A 22,537-nucleotide genomic window follows, 5' to 3' on the forward strand; every position below is an offset into this window, starting at 1 on the left:
CACGTACTGTTCCGCTTGCCTTCTTCATCAACCTCTTCATCATTCTCAGGGTCAATGTCTTCTGCTTGTGTAATCCAGTCTAAATATCCCTTCAGATCTTCTTCAAGCTGCTGTTTTTCACGTAGCTTCTGAAAGTCCCCTCGGGCCTTGGCTTTTTCTCTTTCCTTGGAAAATTCTCTATAAAATTCAGATAAAGCAGAAAAAAATACTGATTGTCCAACTCCCAGCCATTTTGACCTAGGTCTTGACATTTCAGAGTAACATACTGACACAGAAAATGAACTGAATAAACTACACTGAAGATTTGAGAGCTTCTTTGAAAACAAGACAGTGGTGCAAAGAAGTCATGGCAAATCCCTATCCCATTAAATCAAAACTTTCAGAGCTTTTATGATTTCATTGAAAATTAAGCAGTATTCTTGACTCTTCCCATATGGGAAGAGTTGTTCCCATCCTCCCCCCAACCACCCCCAATTAGTTATGTGTTCTTCTATACAGCTTTTAAAATCAGTTTTATCTAATGGCTATAAAGATAAATTGACTTGCAGTAATTGAGTAATTTCAGAGTTGAATATTAGTTTCAGGGAAAAGAAAATTCTGGCAGCCAGTTTTAAATCCTTCCTCTTTCAGCCACGGTTTATTTGCCATATCCAAACATACTTATTTCAGTGCGTGGTTCACAGAATTCCACTAGTAAGCTCTCTCTTAATTACATCATGCATAGACACCTGTGCTATTTGAGACCTGGATGTTTCACCCCTTTGCTCTCAGTAACAGAACCTAGAAATCTTGTTCTCACAGATCAGAAATGCATCCTGTTACATAAATTGAATCCCCAATCTCAAGACTGTGTAGTTTAGTTCGCGATTTGGGTCAATCCCTAAAATATTGTGGAATGATAATTGGAATAGTTATCATGCTCTTTGAGAATAAAGTTTGATAAAATGGCCTACTGAGGTCTCTTCCAACCTGAATTACCCTCTGAATCTACAATTCCCTTAATGACAATTATCAAGTAAATTCTTGCACCACAACCTTTCATATGTCAACATTATCACATTTGGTGTGATACATAGCTCCAAACGTGTAACTCACTTTGCTAGAAGGATCAAAGATTTTCCAATTTATCTGAGTACTAGTATGTATGATTAAGGGTAGGCAAGCATCTTTTGAACTGTATTGTAACTATGTACCAATTCAGTATTTAAAATTAAGCTTGTTCGGACTAACCTTTGATTGTACAGTAAGGCTCAGATTAAACATAAAACATGGCTATAGTAATTTCATTTACTATGAATTTGCAATCCCTTTATTTATAGTGAAATTTCACTTGAAAATATTCCCTAATTGATACACTCTCAAGGGGGAATTTATTAAAGCACTCAATAATATCCTTTTTCAAGTGGAAAAACATTAGGAAATTAGTGTAACAATTTTAACAAGGTGAACACAATTATCAATCTGATGTTGCCCTGCTAACAAAATATAGCAGAATAATAGGAAGTCTCATAATTTTTCAATATAGTATTTCAGTTTGGTGACAAACAGTACTTATTTGGAATTGCAAAAATATAATCTCTCCAGGGTTTTTTTGGTTATTGTTTTACTTGCATTCTTCAAATCCATCTTCTAAACACTAAATTTCTGCTTTGACATTAGTAAATTTAAGAGTTAAGCTCTTTACATGCAACCATACAGACACTATTTTTTTTCATGTTATGTTGCAGAAGCTAAAAAGCATTCTGTTGCAAAAGCTAAGGGGCAAGACACTACACCTCTTACAGTTGAGGACTTAATTCAACAAAATTCAGTCTGGCATGTGGAGATCATCCTGTTCCATCTGATAGCACTGTAATGAAGCTGAAGAACGCCTGTGCTTGCTTTGCATTTGCTACCCTTCACCTAGCATCCAAGGACGAGGTCCTCCAGAAGGCCATCTCTTCACAAAAATGCTCGTGAAAGAGAATGAGATCAACAGATCTCTCTGAGGAATAACTGGTTTTTTATAAAAAATAAAACAAAAAAACCCAAAACAAACCCAAAAAATATTTCATTGTTTTGGCAGAAGATGTCACAAGCCTATAAGAAATTGGTTTGTAGAGAGAGTATCAAAGAGACCATCCTTTACATCTGATTGAGGCAACATACTTGTGACTGTCATTCCATAAGCAGTATCTTTGAAAAAAGAGCTATCATGGCATACTATGAAATCAGAAGTTACAAGCCTTGCTAGCTTTTTTTGTTAAGTCCTTCGGGTGTTTTTCATTAGGGTGAAGGTTATGTGATGTGTGTGGGTAAAGTAAAATGAAAGCTGCTGTTACTGTATGGAGTGAAGTGAAAGAAATAATTTAAAAATTAAATAGTTGGCAAAGCTGATACTTTCAACAGCACTTCACCCGTGACTGAACCACCTTTTAACTTTGACTTTACATTAAAATGGCTGCATGCAGAGAATTAAACACAGTTTTTTATATACACAACTAACTATGACCTTTCCCTTTAATACAGCACAGAAGTCAGCCATTGTCTTGTTAAATGCTGCTGCAATTTATTAGTAGGGGAGATGTAATGGTGCTTAATTTCTATGATTTTTAAAAATTTTACTTTTATTTCTAAAACCTGGACATAGAGCACCTGAGAAGAATGAATTTTTTTTAGGGGAAAGAGGCATCTAGCTCTACGGTATTTTTTCTGTCACAGTCACAATGAAGTAACATCCCTCAGACACACATATGTACATATTCCTTTTACTGAAATACCATGAATAAGAAGTGGAATTAAATGAAATTGGAATGTAATGAGTTTCCTGTTAGCAGAACAAAAGCTTTCTTTTTTCCAAGAAACAAGAAGTTATTTGAAAAAGATGGTGTGGGTGAGATGAGGGAGAGACATTCACTCTTTAAAGCTTGTGACAGAGACATTTAGACAACAATATATTTGAATATTTAGACAAAGATATGTAGACATTGGCTGCTCCCCTGGAAGGAGGAATAAGACAGCTCCTTGTGCAGCATTTCATGGCTATGGAGGCTGTGTCCAGGGCAGAAAGAAAAGCTTTAGGCTACGTAGGCAGCATAGGTATTGACATGGTTAGACTAATGGCCTGAACTGTCCGCCTTGACTGTCATCAACCCAGTACTCAGTCCAGAAGCCTATGAAGTTGACAGGCTTAGAAGTGGCACATTATTTGTGGTAAGTAGACTTAAGCTCTGCAAAACTGAAAAATCCTGAGGAGCTACTCTGATTTGACACCAGCACATACGAAATGAAACTCAGGCCTATTGCCTGTAAAATTTCAGTTCAAAAATAAACCAAATTTAAGTAGTTTTCATAAAGCAGAAGGCTCAATGAACATCTTTTTGGGAATGTGTATTGCTACCTAGATGGAGGCAATTCAGGTTTTTATTTCACTGAAAATGCAAATAAATCAGACAACCCAGCCCCAGCCAGCCTGATTTTGATGTAGTTAAATATGACTAAAAATAGCAGCATATAACAATATTCTGTAAACTGAGTAAAGCTTCAAATTGCAGCCATAGTGTAAATAACTCAGTCAATTGTACCTGCAGCAGAAAGGAAACATCACTTGCAAAATAAAGCATTATATGGACACTCACCTACATAATATAACTTATTTTCAGTGATAACTAAGCTACTATATAAAATGCAAGTTTTATTTCTATTGCCCAAAAATTCCTTGACTCCTTGAAGAAAAATGATCTCAGTTCTCTGTTTAGGTACAACACCATCATCATCAATGGTTGTTGAGGCAGAAGCATATAAAATGCAGGTTTTGAGTTCATGCTTCAATAGTCTGGGGCAATCATTTTCATGCCAGGTTTTTCTTTCTTCAACAGAGTGAAATAACCCCTGCTGGTATGCATCAGCTGGGAATGGCTTGATGCAACAGGGTGGAGGTGGCAGCAGGGAGTACCTACTGGGGCTCAGTTACAGCACTCTGGTTCTCATACCTTAATTTGAGGCATGGTCATATTACCAAAAAATCCTTTGCTTAAATGTGAGTATCCGGTACACTCTTGTCCCTTCTCTCTGTAATTCATGGACATAACAGCTAAGGAGACACCTGGCACCTGTATTGGCCTCCTATCAGCTGAAGGTTCTTCCATGCTAAAAGCTAGACACTTCATGAGGGGGCTTGTGCAGCAACATGAGTGCCACTGTATCTCCTGTGCATCACTAGGCATTGATGACAGGAAATAGTTGCCTTCAATGTCAAAGCATAAACCAGGATGCTAATTCTTCATTGGCCGTATTACTGCCCTTTTGCATCACTGCAAACACAGTGAGAGAGAGAATTCATCTACTGCTGTATGCAACGTACTGCACTCAGGGGCTGGTATGTGGAAAGTGTTATGCTAATGCTATATGTAGAACTGTCACCCAGACGTCCTAGACTCTCATTTATTCACAGAGAACAGTCACATAATAACAAAAAATGTACTCGCAGGAGTACAGCATTGGCCACCAGACTCACAGAAGAGTTTTCACACGGTGGTAACCATACCAACCAACAAATTAGCAGAATCAAATCAGATACAGATAAGCATGGACAACAGCTCACAGCTGGGTGTAATGTGTAACAGATGTAGAGACATAAAAAAGGTTAAGTAACATTACAACTTTAATTACTGAAGATTTGCATACCTCATTGTTACTCCTTCTTTTAGAAATAATAAAACTCATAGGTTGAACACTGTAGAATTATTTCTGCAGCACAAAAAAATTCTAGCAGGAATTTTCCTTGATCAAGAAGCATTGGGTTCTTGATGGGGAAATGCAAACTGGTATTACCTACCCATAGTTATTTCTAGACAGTTCATTAGCAATTAACAAAATGTATATTCAACAGCTCCAGCACAACCACTGTGTAGCAAAGGGCCTGTATAGCATTATTGTGCCAGACTGCACATGAATGCAGTGGGATCATCTGTGGGAACAGCAAGATAGGGAACAATTTGATGGAGCAACAAAACTGAGATCTGATGTTTCTGACTGCTATTATATCTGCATATTAAGATGTGCTCCTTCTGTCCTGCATAGAGACCGGTTTGGCTCAGGACACACTGGATTTCTTAGAGGAAGAACTGGCAGTACTGAGTGTAGGGCCGTACCCCAGAGAGTGTTCACCCTACCATCATGACATGCACTGTCAAAACAGTTTTTGAAAGTGATGCAGTTTGTTACCTGTTAGGAGGTCACTAGCAAGCACTTCACAGGACTAATCCCTAAGAAGCCTTGGTGCAATAAGTTCAAACAGGACTGAAATAAAATCAGTTCCCTTCAAGCTCTTACTCAAGAGTACTGAACTACTCCCATTGACTTCAGTGGTCTCTGCCTAAAGCAGTTGGTTAGAGTTACTGCTGTATACAGCTGCAAGTATTTGCTGATTATTATTAGTATATTCGACTGATCAATCAAGGATAATATTTCCTTGGTTTGTATCTATTTGTGTTTTATTTTTACTAGCCACACAGCAATCAAAAGAACCTGCTTTAGCTCATGACTGCTGAGATCTAGAGCTGAAGTCCCTCTCCTCTTTTTGAATGTATATTCTGTTTATCTATGTGAGGAAGTTAAATTTTTATCCATAACTTTTTTTTTAAACTAAGTCTTCCCTCTGCTGTGAAAAGGAACACTGTCAAAACCAATTCATTTCCCTTTTGCTGAAAGGCTATGGATGACAGTTCACTGCCGCTTTCTATTTGGTGCATCGTTATTCAAATGTCTTTTCTACAATTTTTTCCATATACACTGTAGACAACAGTTCTTAGGTGTATAAGCTTATCTGTGCCAACATATTTCATATGACATTAATTGACAGATATTGCCATGAGATTAGCATGGATGAGTATGTATCCTTAAGCTTTTAGAACCATTATGTACATACATTGCAAATAATACCGTGGGAAAGAAACGGAAAAAATTAACATTCTCTTAGTAACCTGCAAGACTTGCATGTAGGAGGATGTATGTAAGGACATGTCAAAGCTTATGCTTTGGTGTCCTTTAGCAAGGCAATAAATTCAACTTACAAAGATTTATTAAAGTGTGTTTGAAAGGTCTTATTTGTTCTCATGGCTTCCCAAAGAAATACTAATGCCTTGAGCAGAAAAAGGCCATCAGCGGAAACCATCCCCTAATGATAAGAACTATCTCCAGGAATAGATTACCATGCATCATTAAAAGCCATGCCTCTTGATAAATAAGTTATGAAGTTTTATAATTTATTATTTTCTCTGTTCATAGTAAAACAGTTTCATGCATGTTGAATTACTGGCATATTTATTTTAACTTTCAACATACTTTTACAGGTACTTTCAGGGTGAGTAAGTATCTCTCAATTCCCTTTTTAAGGTTTAACTTTATTCAATAACTTTCTAACAACCTTAACTTTGTAATTTCTAACTTAACTTTATAATTTCAGCTCACTGTCTCTTGCACCAGTAGTCATGATATGCTTTGGTCTTTTATTCTGGAATATTTGGAGGAGGCCTCTCCTCAGCTCCCAATTTCTGTGCCTCGTATTTCATGACTTTGGATAATGTAGGTCCAGTTTATGCCTGTTACACACACAGTGTGTAACCAAAGATACATGTGAAAGCAGGTTCTTGAAGCAGTCCACCACCCTTCCTTCATAGAGCTAGAACTGCTGGGCAGCTCCTCAGTGGTAATTTCTGTGCCACTCCATCATGTGAAGTTGCCCCAAAGATGCACTGCCTAATCCTTGCATCATAACCAGAGGAATTTTTACAAAGGAAAAAAAGGTGCTCTGGTAACTCTTACAGACTGAATACACTCCCTGATGCTGGCTCAAAAGACACAGCGATCAAAATAGAGTGTGACCATGTCACAATCACCCTGCGATTTCGAGGAGCTAAAACAATTATTCCAAGTCACGTGCAGCTTTAAATTTGTAACGTGGATGAGCAAAATGCAGATCAACCCAAGATCGTGACAATGCAAAGATATCTGAATACATCTATGGCAGCTTTCCAGAGCTGCAAGCATTTTGCTCTGTATTTCCAAATATTGAAAGAATTCAAAAATGCAGTCTTATTGTGAAAGATTCCAGGTGTCCAGCTAGATTCCTAAGAAATTCACTGTCCTGAAAAACATTATCAACATGCACATGTTTCAAACCACACATCCAAACACACTTGCAGATACATTTCCGGAGCTGGATCTAGAGCCATTTTTTTCTAATATGTTTAGAGAGGAGCTATTTGTCCAGTCTGTTCTCAGGGCAGAGCTACAGTCTTCTTCAGAGCCCTCTATTGAAGTTGGACCAAGAGCCATCACTAGAGCCCGTTTCTACAGCTGCATCTATAGTTGGCTCTAGAGCCATTTCTAGAGCACTTCCCAGAAATAGATCTTAGGCCAACTTTAGAGCCCCTTCCCAGAGTGGGACTAAGGTGATTTCTTGAGGTCTTTTCCAGAGTTGGATCTAGGATCAATTGCCCAGCCATTCACTGGGGATGGATTTAGAGCATGTTCTGGATCCCTTTCCGGCGCATTTTGTAGAGGCCTTCACTAGAGGTGCTCTAGAGGTGTTTGTCTTGCAAACCATTTCTAGAGCTGGATCTAGAGCCCATTTCTGGAGAGCATCTCTAGAGCTGAGTCTAGGACAATTTGTACAGGCCATTGTTGGAGCTGAAACCATTTCTAGTGTCTTTTTCAAGCTGGTTCCATGATTTCTGAGATGGAACTCGAGCCTGAATTTGATCTGGAGCAATTTCTAAAACCTGTGCTGAGTCTTCTTCTAGAATGCCTTTTCCTGTAGAGTCCTGCAAACTGAAAGAGCTTCTCATTTGAGAATTTACTTTGAGAATATTGTGAATAATACTAGTGTCTAATAGTGTAAAAAACAGAGTATTCTGAAAAAGCTGAATTACCTCAAGCCTATGAATTGTCTCCATCCTTGTTATATTCAAGGGAATATTTAGAAAAAAAATCTCCAGACAGCTCCCATGCAGAAATGAAAATATTTACCACATGCAGATTCCACACACACATTATTTCTATTAATTTCCTTACACATTTGTTATTAAAAATCTGAACTCTTTTCCAGGTTGTCACCTTCAACAGGCAAAACTGACAAGGAACACCAGGAATACTCACCTTCAGAAATGGCTAGATGTAAAACAAAAGATCTCCCAAATCATCATTCTTATGCATTTGTACAGTATCTAAATACATCAAACATGCAGTGCACAAGAGGCATTACAGAAATACAAAGGGGCAGATGGTCACAGAGTGATAAAGGAGTGCAAAGAGAATGAATGAATATTTTAAAACCACAAACAGATCAAAACAGCAGATTTAAATATATACAGCATAACTCGATATTACAGGAAGTAACACTTTCATACAGAAAAGGTGTATTAGGCATTCAGATTCCACTTTCAAAATCTGTATGCAAAGCCATGCTTTTCAAGTAAGTTGGCACAATTTTTGCATTCTCAAAGTTTCATTGATTTAGTTAACTTTCTTTGTAGATTTATCATAAACCAAGTTTCATGCTATGGTTTGAAGAGCACAAAACATAAAAGCTAATAACTCTTAAATAAAAAAGAAAGAATGCATGTGTTACATATTCAATGCCTGGCTCAGAATGAAAAATATCAGCTTTCTACTAAGGAATACAAATACATCCATAGGATTTTACTAGTACATCATTTCTACCCATAAAATTTTGACAGGTAGGTCTAAATAGAAAATATGTGGAAAATATTTATTATTTATATACAAATGGCATTTATTGATCAAAATAAATCAGTGTAACGGTATTCCACACTGACCCTTGTCAGAGTTTCAAGCAAGTATGCCAGGAAATTTTCTTCACTTATGTACCAAACATTAGCTTGGTATGATAGATATCTTTTAGGAATACTCTCTTTTCCTTTCTCCTTCCATTCTCAACGTCAATTATTGGTGATATTCATATATCATATGTCTCAAGTTCACTAGTATCATTTTCTTCAACATAGAAAACAAAAAACTGGAGTGTTAGGAAGGCTTTTTCAACTATTAAGGGCAAACACGGATTCAAACAATTCATCAAGCACCCTGAGCACTCAAGTGATACTACGGTTAGGTGACACTATGGCAGAAAACAAATTTAGGAATTAATGACTTCATAAATTTAAGGAGAATTCACATCACACTCGACACTGCCATTTCTGTTTGCTGGAAATTGAAGGCAAGCCAGCAAGGGTTCTGAAGAGCATTAGAGCTCTATGGATCAAGCAATACTAAAAATCAGTGGCAATTTCTTGACTGCGGGATGGAACCCAAGGACAAGGGGTCATTTCTTCCCTGTATTGTAACAGCAGCTGAACAACTCCATACTCCAACAAATATAGGTATCATAATGTTGCAAACCTTATAAGGTATTTTAAATGTATCAAATCAAATGTAAAGGTTAGCTATGAGGGGGTCTCAGTTTCCAAGGCTTCAATAGAAGAAATGAACATGTGCAACAAAATTATCAAATCTGGCATTACTTTCCCCATAACTTACTTTTAAAAACATAAAAATCTGAAACCAGTAACAATTAGAGTCATGAAAGGGAAGAGGGGAATATGCAGTTAACTGTTACAACACACCTTTGCTGGAGACACGAACAATGGGGTTGAGGCACCCTCAGCAAGTTCACTGACAACACCAAGCTGTGTGCCATAGGTGACATGCTGGAGGGAAGGGATGTACCATCCAGAGGAACCTGGACAGGCTGGAGACGGGGGCCTGTGCAAACCTCATGGAGTTCAACAAGGCCAAGTGCAAGGTCCTGCACATGGGTCAGAGCAATCCCACATACAAATCCAGGCTGGGTGAGAAGTGGATTGAGAGCAGCCCTGAGGAGAAGGACTTGGGGTATCAGCGGATGGAAAACTGACTGTGAGCCACCAGTGTGCATTCACAGCCCAGAAAGCCAACTGTGTCCTGGGCTGCATCAAGAGAAATGTGGCCAGCAGGTCGAGAGAGGGGATTCTCCCCCTCTTGTGAGACCCCCACTGCAGTGCTGTGTCCAGATCTGGGGCACCCAACATACGAAGGACATGGAACTAGAGGAGGCCACAAAGATGATCAGCGGGCTGGAGCACCTCCCCTGTGAGGACAGGCTGAGAGAGTTGGGGTTCTTCAGCCTGGAGAAGAGAAGGCTCCAGGGAGACCTTATAGCGGCCTTCCAGTAATTAAAGGGGCTACAGGAAAGGTGGGGAGGGACTCTTTATCAGGGGGTGTAGGGATAGGATAAGGGGTAATGGTTTTAAACTGAAAGAAGGTAGATTTAGGTTAGATCTAAGGAAGAAATTCTTTACTGAGGGTGATGAGACACTGGCACAGGTTGCCCAGAGAAGCTGTGGCTGCCCCCTCCCTGGAAGGGTTCAAGGCCAGGTTGGATGGGGCTTTGGGCAACCTGGGCTAGTGGAAGGTGTCCCTGCCCAGGGCAGGGGGGGTAGGGACTAGATCATGTTGAAGGTCCCTTCCAACCCAAACCACTCTATGATTCAATGACACCTTCATACAACAGGAAGAAAACTAATTGCTGCTTATGACCTTCTTAAGGGCTAGGGAAAGGAACTGTAAAAATCTAAAAATCTTCAGTGGGAAGTCTAGTCACACAGCAACATTAGGTAACATTATCAAAAGGATAAATAAATAAATTACACCACAACTACCTGTATTTATTTGTCCTTCTCTTTCTTATTTTGTTTGTCCACTGTGGCTGTGAAATGAAAGCTAGGTCTTTAGTCTTGCAACAAGTTACACATTTGTCCCTGAATAAAACAAAGCCAATACGACTGTATAAATCAGACTTTACAGGGTAGGTCTTGGATGCTTGTAAACATCTGCTTTGTAAAGTGATTCTGACAGTAAGGTCAGAATCTATGCCTTCCCTAGTTTCCTCTGTGCAACAGTGATCTATACAGATAAATGACTTATGATTTTAAAAAATACATTATAAAACCACTCATCAGGTAAAAACACTCTTGTAACATAGTTATATCAGCAACTGGAAATTTTGTTTGATTGCCTGATTTCCAGGAATATAATAATGCATTATAATGCCTTTCAAATCTAACAGGGCAAAGCCATGAATAGGGCTGCGCACACAATCTGCAGTCTGATGACACCATCAACTACAGTGTCAGGCTGCTTTTATACAAGAGAAATTTTTCTGTTGGCTTACAAATATGGCACAGCTTGCCTAAGATTGCCAGAACAATATGTTTGTTGTACAGCTACAAGCTAATACATACAGTTATAATAATTTCTTTTAGTATTCAAATGCTAGCAGGGTCTTTTATTTATTTATCAGAAAATATCTTTACCACAAACTGGAGTTTCCCAAGCTTAAGTGCATTAGAAACTAGGAAACAGCAAAGGAAGTGGCTTTGCAACCTCAGTAAGGGGGCTTTGCAAGAAGAAATCCTTGCAAACTGTTGCCATAAACTACAATTTTAAACCACATTACACAACTACAACTGACACTACTTTAGGTTTTGGCTGGAGTCTGGAGCACACAAACCAACAAAAAGCTGTGACAACCTCCCACTGACAAACATATTAAATTGATACTTGATTATTGATAAATATATCAGCTTGAAGGTGCAGGTTGTCACAGCAGTACACAGCTCTACAATACTGGAAGCACTAAACACTTTGTGTCAAGGTAACCTAGTCATACTCCTTCTGTAAGACAGTTCTTGAAGCACCCATTAAAAATATTTTGCAACGTGACTGGTAAACACAAATTACAATTCAATTAATTACTTTATGGATATTTGAACAAAAGCAAAAGTTGGGCTTTCAGAAAAGGACACTGGTCTATAACTATAGGGGAGAATATTTGTACAGGTGCACTACGCATCTCTGTGTGCAAAATGATGTTTCTCCCTGCTGGAATGTCATAGAATAAGGAGATTAGTGCCTCATTTAATGAGTATTTTTGGCAAGCATGGTGAACGTGATGTCAGACAGATACAGGCACCAGAATCACACAGTTCAGTCAAAAGAGCAAACACTGGTAGGATGACATAAGAATCTCAAGTGCATGCAAAAAAGCCATCGCTGAGAAGCTTGAGTAAATGCAGAGGCCATCTGACAAGTAGCAGTAGCATACACAATGTTAACTCAACTGCTTACCCACTAAGTACACCAAGAACCAGGTTAAGTACGAAAAATGAGCCAAGGATGATAAGACTAACAAAATAGATCCATGGCCATTCACATCCTATTGCATCATTTACCTGTAAAATGTAAGGAAATAAGTTATGATTCAGTCATTCATTAAACAGCAGAGTCCTTTTTGCAGCTGCCAGATCACGTAGGTTTCAACACTGAAAGTTTATAGCTTATTCAGTTCTTTGAAAAAATCAATGGACATTTGTTTAATTTCTTTACTTACCCAAATTATGTTGTAGATGCGATGCCTTAGAATATTGATTAAAATAACATTTAATTAAGTGCAGGAGCATTATTAGTCCTTTTTATAATTTTGCCACAAGTATGGACATGAAAAATATATACTGGTATGTCTAAAGTCTGGTTTTGGTATTTGTATGTTATTTATATGATAGCTACAGAAAACTGTTTCTGTTCTAATTAGAGGAGAAAGAAATAGAGGTTTATTAAAAGATGTCATCACAACTGAAGTCTCACCTGTATAAGATAACCTGTGTGTTCATGGCAACTGAATTCAGGACTCTGCCTTCATGATGAAAAAGGTGTATGCTTACCCGCTCAATACACCAAGAACAAGATTTAGTACGAAAAATGACCCAAAGATGACGAGACTGACAAAATACACCCATGGCAATTCAAATCCCATAGCATCATTCATCTGCAAGAAATAAGATGATCTTATAGAGTAGATCACTATAGTAATAGCAATGAAGAGTCAGAGAAAAAGAGAATTTAATCATTCAGATGAGATAGCATTTATGCATCCTTCAGTATTCAAGAAGAACAATACAGGAAAGAAGGCATTGGCCACATTCACTTTGCATTTCTAATACAAACTCTAAAACAAAATACTGAGTGAACCTAGCATTCAGATCAAAAATATTATCAAACATAAATGGAGCACTGCGACAGTTCTGTACTTTAACACCTAGGACATGAACTAAATTTCAGATCTCACCAATTAAAAATGATGCTTGCAAAGAATATTGAAATATTACAATTTTTAGTTCACATATAACCTAGCTATGTGAATGATCCTTTGAGAAAAGAAACAGTAATATGTATCTCAACAATACAAGCAGTATTATTTTTTTCTGCAATATGGAATTTCAATTTTTTTTCCCTGAAATACTAGTTTGACATGGAGTCAGACATTTTCAATTAATTCAAAAAGAAACAAGTGCAAATGATTTTGTGTAAAAACATGAACATAATTTTAGGAAAATGAAAAACTGAAATAAAATTTTAGAAACATAGTGGAAACATAGAAATATTCCAGAAACACTTCTGAACAAAAATTATATCAAGATCAAGGTTCAATGAAGTTTAAAAAGTTGTTACTGATTTTTTTTTTTAAAGTAAGGTTGAAGTAACAGAGCTTTAAATACACTCTTTAAAGACTCACTCCAGCTTTTCTATAAAGACTTTTTCCACTGTCTGTACTTAGCAAGCTCATCACACCTATCAGAAGATGGACTTAAACATACCCGTAGAAATCTAAAAATGCCTATTCAGAAAAACAGATCATTTTAAAACACAGGGAAACTGGTTTTGTGTGTAGCATTCAGGTGCAAAAAGACATTTTAATAAGTTACAAAAATAATTCTGACTTGGAACTTCTCGGAAAGGTCTCTTGGGGAGAGGAATTTATTCTGGCACTTTTGTTTATACTGACAAGTTTGCATGAGATTCTTCACAAGATGCTTTTTAGCCATGAAAATTCAGCAGACAATAAAAGTTGCATGAGCATTCCAGACTAGATATGGTATTGTAGAACAATCTTTGGGCAAACCTTTTTCCTCTTCTGTGAATGCTGTTGTACTCGTTGTATCTGAAATTTGTGATTAAGCTTTGAGCTCTATTGATAGTCAAGTCTAACTCCCGTCCTTAAGATCTCTGTTGGAACAGATGTATTAAACATGGGAACAAACATTTTTCCAACTGTACCTCTTATTTTATTTTTTCCTCTATATTTTAAAAATATATCATAATCTCAGTTTCTGCAAGGTGGCCCCATAAATGGTTAGATATAAGCACACGCATTAGGTCTTTGCAGGTTAAGGCCCACAGGCACTTTTCTTCAATGGTGATCTGTAATAATGCCACTTTATACTAACTGAAGTATACAAACTTCCTAAGTAACCGAAGATTATTTTACACAACTTCTTCATGCATCCTTTAAAATAATCTCTCTATGTAACATCTTTTAAAATGTTTTAATAATGGAACTGAGGTACTGAAAGGTAACTTAAAATTACTCATACTTGCTAGGAAAAAAAAAACAAAACTGCAAAATATAGATTTGATTTAGATTTTTTCCTTTTAATTTCAGTAAAACAATATTTTGGAGAAATTAAAATGGAGAAGGGTTATAGCCATTCAGAAAGGCTGGGATCATTACTCTCAATTTTAAAAGATCCCAAGTTTCCACAGTCCAATTCTGCAAGAGCATATTCATATGGAAAATAAAGTCTTTTATAATGCTGCCATTATATCGACCTACTTATACTTAGTCTCCTGCACAATACTTTTAGCAATACTTAGCATGTCAGGTGCCTATGCTGAGGAGATCAATTGTCATGTTTTGGTTTTTATCATCTCTGCCCATTCCCTTAAAGCAAGTCCCCTACATTTGAGAAGTCTTAACAATGAAAAAGCTAAACCCTGAAGGTTTAGGAATAAAATTTACTCAATTTTTTTAAAATGCATGTTCAGAATCATTACTTTAGAATTGAGTTTGCTTTATAGAAATTATTCCTCTGATACAGGCAAAGTACTTTTCTAAAAACAGCTGATAAGAGCAAATGTTTTGATTAAATTTCAAATACATACGAATGCATTTTACATCTAACTGAACTATATGATTAGCAAACAATTGTTTGCAAGTCACCAGAGTTCAAAATGAAGGCATAAATTCATCTGGTGTTGATGCCATCATTTTCCTGCTATAAATCCTTTCAAAAAAACATGAAAAATTAATATTTGTAATTTTACCTTGAGAAAAAAGAGCTCTGGGAATCACTGCAATCCAATTTGATATACTCTTTTTGCTCATAAAAGAACACATTAAATAAGCCAGGCATTGCACTAACTTAGTAACCCAGGAGCAAAGGTGAAATTTCCATGCTCTGTCATATTAGCATAGGCAACTGTGATTGCATTTCCTTCATTCACTTCATAGCACATAATATATGAAAAAATTCCTTCTCACTTATGCAGTTTGATTTTAAGCCCAACATTTTAGGCTAATCTATCTAGGACTAATGGCCTGTGATACAAAAATTGGAAACTGCAGCTAATGAGTGCTAGAAGAAATGCTTTGGTTTGGGAAAATGCTGAACTAATCCAAAAGCATTCCTAACTCAGGAACCCTTAATCTAGTAGAACACCTTGGCACTAATCTAAGATTGAATTCCTAAAAGCAACAGCCTGAAACTGTATCTACTCAAGAACTTCACCATTTAATTCTAGAGACAATTACGCTCTATTCAAGTAATGCATTGTAATTTCTATTCATAAAGTAATATTTCTGACTGCATTAATACCAGAGATGAAAGTATAAAAAGTGGTCCTTTCCTTTTGGAAAACTTCACTGCTCATTTCATGCATGTCAAGTGGCATTTTCCATAACTTTCAATTAAAGAAAGATTAAAGGAGTCAATTTGCCTTCTGATTAAAAATTGAGACAGAGCTTGGTTAATATATGAGCATAGGAAAATCTCTATCCTCAGAAACAAGTTATTTTCAGTTGAAAGGATTAATGCTGACTTCTCACCCATAGTGCAGAATAAGAAGTTACAAAGACACAAATTCCAGATGCATTGGAAGTTGCAACTAAGAAACATAACCAGTAAAAGCCCCTGATTTATGCTAAAGTAACACCAGGAAGTCTAGGAGATAGCACATCTCAAATCCTCAGCAAAAGGTCTTGCATGATTCCCACCCTCTGTGGCTCAGGGATGTACTACACCAAAGGAGGTGTCATATCTAATGGCTCTCATTGGACTTGTCTCATTTCTTTTTGAGTCCATTAAGCTGTTAGCATCCATAACACCTATTGCAAAGACACCCCCAAGTACCATCCCTCTTGCCTTTCTTTGTACCTTTTTCCAGATCTGGTCTTACTGTTTGGATTTCAGTTCTAATTAGTTTGTCCATTGCATCAACCAGAGGACAGATGAGATGAGGCATGACATGAAAGACAAAGCATTTTTCATGTCACTTAATTGTTTCACTGTAACAGTAGATGTGTGCTACCTAGATAAGTGTTTAAAAATGCTTGTTCTCCAGAGATGCCACTTTTGGCTACACTCTGGCATTTTCACCCCTTTCAGATGTTAGATTCGTATGTTTAAACAGCTTTGAAAAGAATTTTGAACTGAACTCTGAAGCTCTTCCTATCCCTTTCACGAGTGATGCAGTAACTAACAGTTCAAAAGTCCTTGTAAAAGGGTCCCTTTGTTGATGCTACCAGATCTGGAGACAAGTTACTCTATGCAAGTTAAACTGGTGGACAATAGTTAATTCTCATTGTATATTTGGCTTTTTATATTTACACATATATGTTTGTGAGTATATGTCTGCAAAGTCTTGAAGAATTATCATGAGCTGATAGGACAAGCTTGGTACAGTCTGAAACTGCCTCATCTGGCATTTGGAGTGAATTACCTTGTTAGCTGTGCTGTAGTTGAGGTCAACTATTATTACAATGCAGTGTAGATGATCAGAGACCAAGACTCTGAAGTGAAACAGGGACAAAGCCAAATTTACAGCAGATATAACCATTAGTATTACACAGCAACAGATGGCACACTCCAATCTAAAACATCAATCAGAAATCATTTAAATGTCTCATTTATCCCTATCTGTGGTAATTGTGAGTAAAATCCCCATATGTAATGGCATGCAGATAAAGGTCTTACTTTTCTGTACACCTGGTACTGTTTTACTGAAAATTGTTGCAAGCTCTTTGTATGTATCAATTAATCTAAGCCCTAACTGGGGATAATGATAAAGCAATGCAATAACACCTCTAATTCTGCATTTGTACTATTACACATATAATGCGCTGATGCATTAACTTATTTTGAATTATTTTCCACAAAATTTCAAATTCGTTTAATTTCTTGTTTCTTAGTTTCCTTAGGTTTCAATTTTACTTTCCTCCTTTGATAACATTCTAATAGACACATAACTGGTGGGTTTATTTACTGTTACCTATAACCTACCTAATCATCTTAAAAATTAAGACTGACAAACTCAGTCTCTTGGCAGGCAAAAAAATCCTTCAGAAATTAGTATTTTGTGAAATGGGACTAATCCTGCATTCTCTGAAGGATAAAATGTAGGTTCACAAAACCTCAGATCACAGGCTATTTTTTCTACTCATTTTATAGCATACCAGACAGTTTCTCAAAGCCTTCCAGCTTCAAAGGTCTTGGGATATTCTTGGTTGAAGTGGAGTTAACTTAATGTTGACTTAAAACTATGCTTGAAGCATAGCAGCCTCCAGGTTGGTTTGTAAAAGCAAGTGATTTTATATTCAATCTTATTGGGGTTTTGGACTTAAAGCACAGATTTCCCTGACACTCTCCTGGTTGGCCAGACTCAACTTCATTGTACTGCCGACACAGAAACGAGCAGAGAGATACACGGGTGTGAACTCGGAGACCACTGCTCTGTTAAGTGTTTCAGCTCAGCAACAACTGGAAAATCAGAATGCCATAGCTCAGGCATTATGGTAGGCCTAAAGAGAAATACATCCGTTGAAGTGAAAGATGGTTACAGTACCTGGAGAGCCTTATAATTACTTAATCACCTCTAAATTTGGCCACCTCTTCTGTAAACCGTGCTATAAAGTTGCATATAGAACACATATAAGTGACCCACTCAAGTTAAACCTCAACTTGTAAGACACTGCTTCAGTTCTATTAAATTGCTTTGATCTATCTGAACAGACCTCAATTTCTTCCTTCAGTTATTTTTACCCATTGTTAGCTAATGAAGTATATATTTTAGGTACTCACATAAAGCATTTATTCTGCAAAAGCTGCTTGCTTAATTTTTTTTTTCTAATATTGATTATAAATAATTTTAGATGCTGGTCTTAATTTTTTTTTCATTCAGACACTTTATTTTGCATCTAATGCTATTTTGGCTAGTTACTGTTGGTGGCATGTCCTTAATCAGCTTGCTGTCTTTAATGGGGGGCAGGGGGGTGCAGGGATCAAATAATTGTTCCAAGGAAAGACTAGATGTCAAATGAGACTGCTAAGAAATTATTCTCTCTTTTTCAGGTAGCCATCCCAGGTTGAATCTGCACAGCACATGGGCACTACCATAACAAAATGAAGAGTACTGCCTCTACAAAACAGTAACCCAGAGAACGTTTTTTATTGGATTTTAGGAGGGTTCTACCAGGTTTAACAAAACCTATATTCCAGGTATAACAAAAATCAAAGTGTTTGATTCCTTCGTTAGTTGCAGCATTTTAAGTTAGGATTAACCATTTGTTAGTGCTTCTACCTATTTATCTATATTGCCCAAACTAATTGCACAGAAGAGATTTATAAAACCTATGTATTGATTTGGTTGGCTCAAAAACCTACTGAAATAAATTAACTAATGTGATGAACAGCATGTTTATTTTTAGAGAATTAGCTGCAATATATTAAAATGAAGAGAGTAATAGTATCCACTTTGGTGATATGTACTAAATACCTTTTTTCTTTTAACATCTGCTATGCCACCTGTATATATACCATACAACATTATATAATAATTGGATGTATTTAGTATTTCCCAGATGCTGGATATAAAAAAATGCAAGCATAATAGTATGTACTATTTGGATAGATGATGTAAAATTGTTACCTTAGTTTATGTAGAAACAATGAACAAAACCCTAATACTCAAGGTAGATCTGAATTTATCTACTAAACTGTTATCCTGGGACAATCTGGGAACTAGGATGGTTTTAAAAGGATTATTTGCTTCTTGTGGCGAAGTTTTTGGAAGAAACTCTAGTTATTCAACTAGTAGAGTTCTTAGTACTACTTAAAGTCTAGCCTACTTCTAATCCAGTTTCTATCCATTTTCTTTAAATCTTCTGGGGAGAAATTGTACGTTCTTTTGAGTATTTGCAATGATCTATGACAAGAAATTAATTCTATGCTTTGATTGCAGTACAGGTCAGCAGTCAGCTAAGCCTGAGATACTAGATATCTTGTTAAAGTAAATCAAGTTCATTGCATGGGAAAGGTATTTCCCTGTGAGGTAGTTTAAAATCCTCCTCAGGTGGGGTCTTTGTGTCAGGATGTTCATTTGAAAAAAGTTACATTATATGATCATCCTTTTGATGCTAATTCAAATTTTTAATGTGTATATATCTTGGCTTGGTAAGTCTGTTGGCATGTCTGAATGTGATCATTCCCTTTCTCTCTTTCTGAGGTTTCTAATTTACTGGTCATTTCATTCTTGTCTCTTTGTAATCTAAAATTGCTTGATTTGGAGCTTTTTATATCTAGAGAACATAAAAAAGTAATTAGTCCAAATCACTAGATTTTAACATGAAGTTGGATTCAAATAATTAACACACAAATTGAAAAAATCCTGCCTGCAATCCCTGGCTCTTAAGTGTGATTTATGCACTATATTAATACTGTCATCCAAAATTTCTATCATTCTTTCCCCAGCTAGATATCATGTGTTAAATTTCTGGCTATGTAGTGATCAAAGGCTGGGAGCACTGTGCATCCAGCATTTCAGTGCCTTTGGGGATGCGATGACTTGTTTCACTGAAGAGTCTCCCTTAGATGACCCTTAGTGGGGTTGAGTGATGTTAAGAGAATAGCATTAAGCTATTCCTCACACATAACAGACAAAGGCAGAGATAAATATTTTCTAAGATTTTTCTAGCAATTTCTTCACAATTTTTAGCACTGTTTGCTGAATATTTGCAACTGATTTACAAAGGGGAAAAGGTGTCAAGCATTCTTTGACCTCTCTCAGACTGTAAGCTGAAATTCATTGCTGACAAGTATTGTTTAGATGCAATAACATGCCTTCCATTTCTGCAGTTGTAATGGGACTAATATGACTTAAATCACTCAGATTAGTTATTTCCCATTGGTTTATTAAATCATTCAATTCAAAGTTCTAGAGTAGTATTGCTTATTTGACTAGCAGTCACATTTTTTGGAAGATTTTTTAGAGATTCCTGCTCAGCGCTCTGATGACAGTTTTGATAATACTTCAACCATACTTTGCAACTTTCTCTTTATGGACTAATAATACATTTTGTGCCTGAGCCAAAGGGTTTTCTTGTGATATGTATTTGCAAAATATTTGCTTATGTTTAGGGAAAATCTTTGGCTGCACATCAGCTGATTTCAAGTACTTTATATCCCCTTATAGTACTTCTGAGTAGGCTGTCCTTTACGATTCTTGAACTAGGAGCATTCTAAAAGGTGACATGATTAGAAGATTGTCTGAGTTCCTGATCATCACACTGACAATCTGAAGACTCAGACTGTTTTGTTTTGTTATTGTAATTGTTTTCTTTTCTATGCATAGGTTTATGTGGGAGTTACAATCATTTTTTCAAATTCTCATCCAGTTAGAAAACAAACATAAAGTGATTTTCTACCTTTTAGTTTATCCACAATAAAGAAAGTCATCTTGTACTATTGGAAAGCTAGTAAGGAAGCCTCTTGTACTTGGTTATGGAAATACATTTAAAGAAATATTGATACAGTCTTTTCTATCTTGATATGTTACTTTCAGTAACATTAGTGCAACGGCTGCACAGACACTTGCATACTAGACATATGCAGAAGTGCAGTGCAGCCGAAACAGAACGTGTTACAGACATGACTGATTTTCTTCCAGTGTTCTAAGATGCTTCAAGGAGTATATTGGGGCAAATAAAGCTTTATTTCTAAAGCAAGGAACAGATTTCTAAGTGCACACTTCTTTTTGTTATAAAAGCAGAGGAATTATGAATGAAGTATTTCTCTGATGATAACATAAGTTACTATCAAACAGTAGTAAAGGACACAGTTTTAAGAGTTGACACATTAGTAAAGGGTATATTAAAAAAAACCTGGACACCCTTTTCCTTAAACCTTATGCAAGTTTTAGATATATTTTAGATTGCTTATACATTTCAAATAATAAATTATGTATTTTAATCATGAATCCTTGAGAGAATATCTTGTTAACATATCAGCAGGTATATTAATGGGCAAAACCATATAAAATATCAATGTATCATTATTCAGCAATTTCAGCTTGAGTGCTTCAATCTCAAACATCTCCAGATCAATCTGAATAGTGCTAGATAGGTGTCAGAGAACTGAGGAGCTGTTAATATTTGAGCTGGTAATGCCACATCTGTCCATAAAATTGACTTAGTAAAATTCAGTAGTCACCAATACAGTTGCTCCATCACTGAATCAACTGTGCTGGCAGCCCATTGCATAAAGTAGTTTGTTTCACAGAGGCCCTGCCCACCTCTCATTCAAGTTACAGTAGTGTCAGTGTAGATAATTCAAGTGTAGTAACTCAAGATAACTTCACTATGGTGAAAAAAAGAAGAATTAAATGTGATAATTTTGGTACTCATGGGAAAATTGGGGGTTTTACTGGCAAGTACTGCTGCTCATTATGTGTGTTCCTACATATCAAGTGAAATAGCTAAAAATAAAAAGCAATTTACAAAATACGTGTTTGCCATTAATAGACTACAAATCTAGATGTTTGAAAGACATGGAAAAAAATCTAGAGCCAGATATGCAAATGCATGCTCTGATTTTGTAATTCTTGAGTGCTCGCTAGCATAAATTGAAACGAGGCAAAGAATACTATGCTCTCAGCTTTAGAATGTGAGCCAGAGCATTAAGAACTTGGGCACACAGAAGCTGCCACTTTGCCAATAACAAAGACTGCTCTGGGATCCAAAACTAACAGCATAAGCCTTCGGTTAGGGCTAGAGAGCAAACAGAAAGGACTGTGACTGGGAATAAACACAGGCCTGATATAAATGGAGATGTACAGATGTACAGCCACAAACATATTATACAATTTGGGAACACATATGCTGCACTGGCTGGTGAAAACAAGGATGCTACCCCTTAACCTCTATTGAGAAGTCTAGCATTTGGCACTAAGGAGTCACATTTTTTTGTGGATGAAGCACGTAATACATGCTATCCAGTGAGATATACAGAAGTTAGACAGAGAAAAGTAGTCAGTTGAAGATACTCTAAAAAATAATAGGACATATGGGATTCAGATGCAAACTGGTGAGCAGCAGGATGTCCATGTGAGT

General features: G+C 36.7%; 1 protein-coding gene across 6 annotated transcripts in view; it reads right to left on the reverse strand.

The window, feature by feature from the left end:
• The window catches only part of CACNA1D (calcium voltage-gated channel subunit alpha1 D), a 198,837-nt gene that overhangs the window by 96,178 nt on the left and 80,122 nt on the right, over window positions 1-22,537 (reverse strand). For 4 of the 6 annotated variants that reach the window (XM_074879370.1, XM_074879368.1, XM_074879367.1 and 1 more), the window contains exons 8-9: window positions 12,762-12,865; window positions 8-177 (exon numbers count right to left, since the gene is read on the reverse strand). In XM_074879370.1, the coding sequence (XP_074735471.1) occupies window positions 8-177; window positions 12,762-12,865 (274 nt within the window). Of the gene's footprint in view, window positions 1-7; window positions 178-12,168; window positions 12,273-12,761; window positions 12,866-22,537 lie in introns of all 6 variants that reach the window. The other 2 variants (XM_074879365.1, XM_074879369.1) reach the window with 1 other exon arrangement.

Source organism: Strix uralensis, chromosome 10, assembly GCF_047716275.1.
Source record: "Strix uralensis isolate ZFMK-TIS-50842 chromosome 10, bStrUra1, whole genome shotgun sequence".
NCBI lineage: Eukaryota > Metazoa > Chordata > Aves > Strigiformes > Strigidae > Strix > Strix uralensis.